General features: G+C 28.8%; 1 protein-coding gene across 3 annotated transcripts in view; it reads right to left on the bottom strand.

The window, feature by feature from the left end:
* LOC107633141 (mini zinc finger protein 3) overlaps positions 1–4,487 on the bottom strand; it is a 13,506-nt gene extending 9,019 nt beyond the window's left edge. The window contains exons 1-2 of one of the 3 annotated variants that reach the window (XM_016336779.2): positions 3,885–4,472; positions 686–928 (exon numbers count right to left, since the gene is read on the bottom strand). In XM_016336779.2, coding sequence (XP_016192265.1) covers positions 907–928; positions 3,885–4,138 — 276 coding nt within the window. In that variant the 5' untranslated portion in view covers positions 4,139–4,472 and the 3' untranslated portion in view covers positions 686–906. Of the gene's footprint in view, positions 1–685; positions 929–3,079; positions 3,405–3,884 lie in introns of those variants that run through there. The other 2 variants (XM_021123725.1, XM_016336783.2) reach the window with 2 other exon arrangements.

The following is a 9,266-nucleotide window of genomic DNA, read 5'->3' as shown; positions in this document are numbered from 1 at the left end:
ATAACAGACGATTATATTTTTAATATTATTATCAATATTATTTAAAGTCAATTTCATCGTTTGTTTCTTATCATTTCACTAAGTAGTTAAATATATTTACACATTTAATTATGTATTATCACACCAGCAAAAAAATAAATTGTGATTAAATAATTATGAATAAATATCTAAAATCATGCGAAGAGCATGTATAATAGTTATCTCTCTAAAAAGTAAAAATATTAAAAATACAAATCAATAGATACATAATAAATTAAATTACATTGATACCAATAACTCATCAAGTTTAACCAAAGTCAACTATATGAAATCAAATTGATACAATAATCAATTTCATATGGAGGTCGGGGAGCTGTCATTTATCTTGATATAAACAATATAAAAAAAGGGTACCACTTGACTCAATAATCACTTAGCTTGTGGTTGTCATTATTGTTTCTTCTATTATGGAAATATATACATATATAAGAGACATAATATAGTGGAGATAGAAGCATATATATATATGGTATAGCCTATAAAGCAAATAAAATCCAGATAGGGGATTTGTATGCTTTTCATGAGATTCATTGGCATGAGAATATTCGTGGTCAGATTGAATTATTAATTAATTTAGAAGGGATATTGCATTAAAAATATAATTATGATGAGTTAGCTAGGTAGGGGAAGGAGGCAAAAGAAAGACATGCACTCTTATCAAACCCTATCCGAGACAAATAAAAGCATAGACATACAATTATATATTTGAAAGCCAGCCATATATCGCCAACCATGTTCTTATACTTAATTATGGGCTCACATGCATTGTTCTTGTTGATTTAATCATCCTTTCTATCTTCCCACGCATTCTTCACGGTCCCTACAATATATACCAATCCCAAGCTTCTATAGTGACTAAGTGATTGCCTATGTCTCCCATATATTTTGTCTACATCAAATAATATTTTCAAATTAGGTTCAATATGCCAGATCATCATATATATTAATATATTAATATTATATGTATACTAAAAAATTAATCACTAAATAAAATATTATATATTTATGTATGTAATATATATACAGTCTCACACACTTTTAATATAGTTGGCTGGTTGGTTAAAATAAAGTAACTTGAAATTTTTTTTTCCAGAAAATATGTGAATTTGAGTCTTATAAATAAAAGTGATGTGGGTAACTTAGACTGAGTATTTACACCTTTATTATTCGGTAGAGTAGAATAGTGTACTGATACGGTTAAAGTTAGAGTAGTGTATTGATACTGGTACTGTTAAAATTAGAGTAGTTAAATTCAGTCAACTGCATAAACTAATTCTAATTATGTAAGTAGACTACTAATATATATTTATACACTAATCAATTAAGAGCCTTTGATAAAAAAAATGTCAAGTAACCAACATTTTTTTATATTTGTCTTATATTTAAATTAATATAAACTAATATTTTATTTTGTCAATAAAAAATTGACCATATAACTTTTTTCTTTTGTTCTAACACGCATTATAGAATAAATAGTACATATAATAATATATACACATATAATAATGTTTTGTTTTATATCTATCTACAGATTCGATACGCTTTCTCACGAGTATAAATCTGATTATTAACCAAATTTTAAGCAAATATTTCATTAGTGATTAATATATATTTAACTGAAAATAAGTTTCCATGAATTCCTTCATTTTTTTTCTGGAACATTAATTCATGTACCTAACTAAAATTGAAGGTTGATCCAATAATATTGAAGATATGATTGAATAGAACCTAGCGTGAAGATGCACCAAGAATGGAGAAGCATGCATATGTATAGATTTTGGTTGGTTAGGCAGTGTGTAATTGCTTTTGTGGTCCAAATTGTTAACTAAACCATACACACTACTTTTGTGATGAGTCTCAAGGTATATGCATATGCAACAGTACTGGTGCTAGTACGTGCGTGCTTATCATATAACTCAGTCTTTACTCTTTGGAGTTCAGAAATCACATATAAAAGTTATAGGCCGCATGCAATTATATACTATATACAATAGAAACAATTGAACCATCAAAAGAATAGAATCATTCTAATAATACTATACACATTATAATTGAACAAGTACTCTGTACTCTCTAACTTTTACCATTCCTAACCATGCATACATGTGTATATATATATTTGTTTCTTTCTTTTCAGCTGATCCATGATCAATGGCAGTGTAAATTGTTCATATCATCACTGTTCATATCATCTTTAGCACTGTAAGCAATTTTTCTATCATTCTAATAGATCAATACAAGAAAAATCGCAAATAGCTTACTCAGTAGTAAACAATAATATAAGAAAGTTTTTAATGCTATATCATGTCAAAAAAAATTTTTGGGTCAAAAAGAATAAAATTCTAAATTTTTAGGTTATATAACCATGTTATGTGTACATGTTATCAAAATCAACTATTAGAGTAAAATACACATTAAAATATAAAATATATATTAAAAATAAATTAAATTAAACATCTATAAATATATAATGACTAATTTTAGTATTTAATTTTGGTGTGCAAATAATTTTTTTACATATTATTATGATACTACTTCTTTTAAAAATTTAAACACATAAAAAAAAGACACATAAATAATCATATCTCATCTCTGATAGATTAATAATTTCAATACAATTAAAATCTTTTTTTTTTTCTGATAACTAGATAGACATTGTGCTATCTCATAATGTAATGTAACAACTTTTTTTGTCTGCGAAGTTAAAAAATTGATGAAGGTAGAAAACTAGGAATTGTTATTCTAGAGTACTTAGAAATGAGAATGAATATAGTTTTACAAGTAGATTCAGGTTTAAATGAGATATCCGTAATTCTACTTCTGCACATCAAAAGTGCCAAACAAATAGATAAATACAATAAGAAAGAAATGGGTATACAAAGCATTTGGTTAGAGTAAGGTTAGAGCCTTGTGTGCTTTATCCTCTATCATTTTCACCATTCACTCTAATTTTGACATATAAATAGTTAGATATTCACATAAATTTTTTTTTATGTAAAAATGTTAACTAAAATATTGAAATATATATTATATTAAACCAAATTATATAATAATACTCGGCTAAAATTTGTCTTCATAAGAGTGGTTACTAATAAGAGTTTTAGATCTGAACATATAGGTCTCTGCTACAATTAATTAATATGAAAGCAGGACCGGTTAACTATGATACCAAGACAAATATACATACATATATAAGAAAATTTAAAGCTTGAATTAATGTGTAGATCTATTTTAGCCATACCCTAAATTGTCTACTTTATTTGGGAATTGGGATAAAGGATCAAGTTGTTGATCGATCGTTTTCTCATAACTTAAAGTCTCTGATATTGAGTCAATGATTAATAACTGCTTTAAAAGTTAAGTCTCTGCAGCAAAACAATAACGCAAAGTTATGATTCACTTCACTAATTACTCTGGTAATGTTAATTATTTGTTTCATCAGAAATTCAAATTTGCGTGCCATTGATTTTTAATTTGTTCTTACTTTAGGACAAAAGCGTGAATAGAATTACAAAATGATGGCTACTTAAAGTAACATTTCCCCTAAGAATCTAGGATCCCCACCATATATATTTAATTTGTTTTATCATAATAATAGTCCTGCCTAAAAATAAGTCCACACTTTTGTATTAAAATTTCAACATACAACAAAGCAAAATGGAACTCTACACATTGATGAGCCCCATCAATAAATCAAACCCCTCTTTAACAATAACAAAACAAGAATCCCCACAATTGAATAATAATAATAATAATAAAACTAGATAATTGAAGCAGTAGCAGTTTCTAAGTAGAATTGAAGTATCCATGTCTGTTAAGAAAGAAAGAAAGGAGGTAGCAGCTACCTGGATGGTGCAGCTAGTTCCTTTCTTCTATGGAAGTTTCTATGGCAGCCACAAGCGGCGCAGGTAAGAGCCCCGGTGGTTCCCTCGGCGGCGCTAGCCATGAACTCTCTGCAACCATCCACGGCATATCCTCCGCTATTGGCAGCATGATTCTTCAAACACTCTCCGTACTTAACAACATTATTATTATTATTGTTATTATTATCCGAAGCAGAAGCATCTCTTCTCACCATCACCACTTGCCGCTTTTTCATGCTTGATTGCCCCAACAAGTTGAATTCTTTCTAGATTAGGGCAGAGCCTTGAAAACAATAACAGACATATATGTCGGTGGTTATTAGTGGACGAAGGATAACCCTAACCCTAGCTAGATCTTATAAATGGAAATTAAGGAGTAGAGGGGGGTAAAAGGGGGCAACTTTAAAGGTTAAAGCACTGCCTCTGTGGCTCAGATTCAGAGATCAAAAAATTGGAACGTGATTGATTGTTTATGTTTATGTGTATATCAAGAATCAGTAGCCATGTTTGTACCGACCTTTTCGTGCTCATGTATTTCGACACGAGGAACCATTACTGTGCTTTATGCACACCTATATACATACCTTTGTTTAGCTACTCACGGAATAGGAGCATTTTTTTTCTTTTTTTTATTATTTTTATTTAATGTCTCCAACGTCAGAAATTTATTTAATAATTTTCATTTTTTTTTAATACAGATTTGTCCACTTCAAAAATTAAGCTGTCACTTTATTCTTAATTAATTCAATTTAAAAGACAATAATGATATGGTCTCTTTTATTTATTTTAATTTAAACTTCAAGACTATTTGACTATTTGATTAGTCCGATATTAGTAGGACTCGACTAACTTAATTTGACTCATTGTCGTCTTCAAAAAGAGAACTACTTGTTGATTATTGTAGTCCACAATATTTATGATGAGTATCATAATTTTTAAACTTTATCAAAAAAGGGTATAAATAATGTTTATGAAATAAATAAAAGAAACTCTAGCTTAATGTTCTATATAAGAGAGGAAAAGGTAATATTTTAATATTGCATTTTAATTGCTATTTATTAAAACACATGATGGTTTGATATTCTTTTGATTGTTGGGTATAATGGCATAGAAATAAAGAGGTCGAAATGGACTTGCACAAAGATGATCATGTTATGTATGTGTTTCTTTTGAATTGAAAGTGATAAATAATAAGTCATAAGTAAAGGCAAGTGTGTGTGTGTGTGAGTACAGCTATGTGGCTCCCTCTGATTGAGAAACGGACAAAACTTAAAATGGGAAGTGAAGGAGGGAATGCTTGTCCTTATAGCCCTCCAATTGTCTTCCAGAATTGATAGCTCACCTATCCCTCCCAAACCAAGCAGCTAATACAATCAGATATCAAATTTTCGGAGAATTGTTACCACCAAAATTAATTCATACAGTGTAAAAGTTAATTTTTCGATGTGAAATTCTTTCTTAAGTATTTATCCTGTAAGATTCTTAATATAATATCTCTCTTTAAAAGTTCGTGTATGTTCTAGTAATTTTATTCTGTGGCACTTCACTCAATAGCACTTTATTACTCGACTTTTTTGTCGGTCAAAACCTTCTACATGCAGTTTCTCAGCAAAAGCATTAATGTAATAACTAATGAGCTATAAAATCTTAAAAAAAATCATCACTACAAAAATCAATTTATATGGTAAAAGAGCTCAAAGATATTATAAGAATCTTTTTTATGTATTGGTCATTAGACGTGAGATTCTTTTTTAGATATTGGTCTCACGAGACTCATGATAGCTAGCTCTTCGCAAAATTCAAATACAAAAACATATATATTAGACAATAATTAATTATTATTCACTACATATATCCTTTTATTTTTATGTCTAACCATATATTCCTTTTGTTTTATAATAATTGGTCGAATACATATAAAATATAAAATGAAGGTAAAATAAGGGATGTATGTCAACATCTGATTGAGAAGGAGGAGTCTTGTCTTGTGTCATTTTTCTCATAATGTGCACATGTTAGTACCCCATTTGTGGGTTTGTCCTTTCTATACTTCTTTTAATTTAGTTTGGATATGGAGGTGGTGGAGGCTACGATCATGCCCTCCTTGGTCATATGTCACGATTCATTCATGATGCATACGCCATATATATATATAATTCAAGAATCCTCACCTTTCAAATCAATTACATATATATGTCTGTATTCCCATAACTTTTTTCCAGCCATTCTTCTGCCCAATAAGATCCTCATCTGATCTTCATTATTCGATCAGATCTTATTCTATATATGTTTGTGCAAAGCCGGCTACATCTTTATTATTTGTTTTGTTATATTTTGCTGTTCCTCATAAATTTCCAAAGGCATGTTGAAAACTGATGAAAATTAAACTAATAATGTTTCAATTTGAAGAGTCTGTGATTGTTCTTGGATTGCTTCAAAGAGAGAAGGGGTTGTCATTCACGTTATATTAAGACTTAAGAGTGTTGGATTGATGAATGGTATAGTCTTGTAATTATCAGAATCATACAAGAGTTGTCGTGTGTGACACAGTTTCAAGGGCCATGACATTCTGTCTTTGAAGTATCAAATTAGACCCACTCCAATATACTAAAATTAAGTGTTAAAGTGACCAATATTTTCTTTTATAACTTTTTTTTTTTGTGTCCCACAATATTATTGTGTCTGACAGGTCAATGATTAATTTGTCTAGGTTTAAATTTCATTTAAAATTTATTGCTGATCAATGAATTACTGTATTTATATATATATAAATAAAGTGAAATTCGAATCTCCAACACTTATTTAAACAAATGAATAAACTGACCATTCAATTAATAGAAGTTGATTTCTTTTATAATTGTTTTACATTTGAATTAATACTAATTTAACTCGTCATTTTCTTTCATGGTGCTAAGAATAGAATTAAATTGAATTAGTCGGTTTGATTGAATTAATCAAAAATTAATCAAAAAGATAAGTTTGAAACGGTCAATATGAATATATAACAACATAAATCAATAAGAATATTTTATCGGATAAATCAATATTATTTTGGGATTTTATCGGTTAATCATTTAGCCTTATAATATTAACAAATTTAAACATTTTAAGATTAAATTAAATCCATTATTTTACAATAAGTAAAAGTCAGAATGACGTACATGCATAACTCTTAAATGAGTGAAAATGCATATAACTAAAAAAATTGAGGGTTTGCAAATTGCAATCTAGAATATAGATTAGGCAGCAATGAGAATGTGAATAGCCTTGAAATATTACGGTGCATGTGTGTGGATGATGTAATACTAATATATATGTATGTCGTTTTATGGCAAAGGTGAAGTAAAGTGATGGAAGTGTGTGTGGCTGTTACATTCCATTGTGCATTATTCCATGTGTGTAGGGGTCACTTTTCCCCCCACTTTAATTTAATTTAATTTGTTCTTCCATCTTCTATAAACATAAGAATATCTGAACTCTGGTGTGCTTTAAAACTGGCATGAATGATGAATAATTTCATCATGTTGGAAGTGCCAATCAATACCATGTGATACTCTTTCTTTTTGAAAAAACAAAATTGGGGAGTTGTAAAAAGAAATGATAGCAACAACTGGATGGGGAGTTTGGGATGTTAGTGGAAGGCCCAATTCCCAAATGGAATTTGGTGTGTGTGGGGTGCATGGTCATCATTGTCAAGGCCCAATAGAATTTGTTTATTATACCCAACGAATCCTCTCTATTAGGGGGTGCCTTTCACCACCCAAAACAAAGAGGTTAAATTATAAGATTTTAAATCTTAAATTATAAATTATAAATTTTAATCTTAAATTTTAAATTTTTAAAATAACTAAAAAATTAATTAATATTAACTATTTGAAAGTTGATTTATTATGCTTCTTTTTGTGATTAATATCTACTCATCTCTTTTCTTGGTGTATGGCAAAATTTGTACAAGGGAGTGAGGGACCTAAACACAAAGAATTCTTTTTCCCTCAAAACATTTTCAATTAGATTTTTTATTTTTACAAAATAATTAAGAAGTATTTTTGTTTAATATACAAATTATTAATTAAAAGTTTCTTTAGTTTTTTTGTTTCTATTTTTCTTTGAGTTACTTATTACTATTTATATACTTTTAAAATATTTGTATCCAATCAGTAAATCAATAAACTAATAACTTCATCACTAGTTTAGTTCTCAAGCTATGAAGCCAATAGACTTTTTTTTTTGCTTTTAATATCCAAGCTGGCCGACACAGAAAACTCACATTGGAAACTGCACAGGGGACCACTTTCTGGAGAATATCTCACTTTGATTGGAAGCAGGAAAAAAGTACGATCTACCTCTCTTCTATCTCTGCAGATTGAAACAACACTAATGCCGATTCACACATTGTTGTCACAATGTGAAAAATAAATGTAATAGGGCTAAATCAAAGAATATGTATCCAAGTGGAGGAAGGGGTCGATATTTTCAATCTGTTTTGTGAACCAAAATGGGTGTAGGACTATTCAAAGGGGTCCAATTGAATCCCCTATAGTTAATGTTCCTTCATCTAAAATCAGGACAACATGCAACGTAGGCCACTAAGGAATTAATATGACATTATAAGAGATTATTTATTTTATTAATTTGGTTAGCATAATGTTGTGGTGGGTATGTGAGGGAACAATGAATTCGAAGTTTCATTCATTCAGTATTTAATTTAAGCTAAGGGTCCCTACCCTCTCAACAAAGAAAACATTACGAGGACACTCTGCTATAAGTGCTCTTGACCCATTAGGCTTTTGTGCCACAAGATTTACTTAATCAAATGTCTGGTTAGAAGGGCAATGCAAAAGGGATAGGTCTTAGATATCCACATGTATCTACATGTCCTATTTTATTGACATGTGATTTATCTATCTAAACCAAAAGAACTTACTAGTACATTTTTATTTCCCCCATGAACTGGAATCTTCTTTTTTTTTTTTTTAAGCAAGTAACATTTACTTTTAATTTTCATCTTGAATTATAAAATTAATTTTAATATACTGACAATAAAAATATTTTATATAATTATATAATTATATTTATTTTTTTAAATTATTATTATTATTATATAATTAATATAAAAAATAATTATTTTTTTGATATAATATTATATAATTTGATACATATATAAAACTGTTTTATAATGCATTAAAAAGAAAATTTTGAATTATATATGTTCTATTTTTGTGTTATTTTCTATCCGATTAGAAACATTCTTTATTACTTCTGCTTCTAATCATTGGGCGTCTGTTTTAATCTTTTTTGAGACCATAAGTTGACTTTATAAACTAGTTTCTAACACACACAACTATTTTCATTTTCATTTGAGAG

The sequence above is a fragment of the Arachis ipaensis genome, chromosome B01 (assembly GCF_000816755.2).
Source record: "Arachis ipaensis cultivar K30076 chromosome B01, Araip1.1, whole genome shotgun sequence".
Lineage (NCBI taxonomy): Eukaryota > Viridiplantae > Streptophyta > Magnoliopsida > Fabales > Fabaceae > Arachis > Arachis ipaensis.
This window is presented reverse-complemented; position numbering and strand designations above follow the sequence as displayed.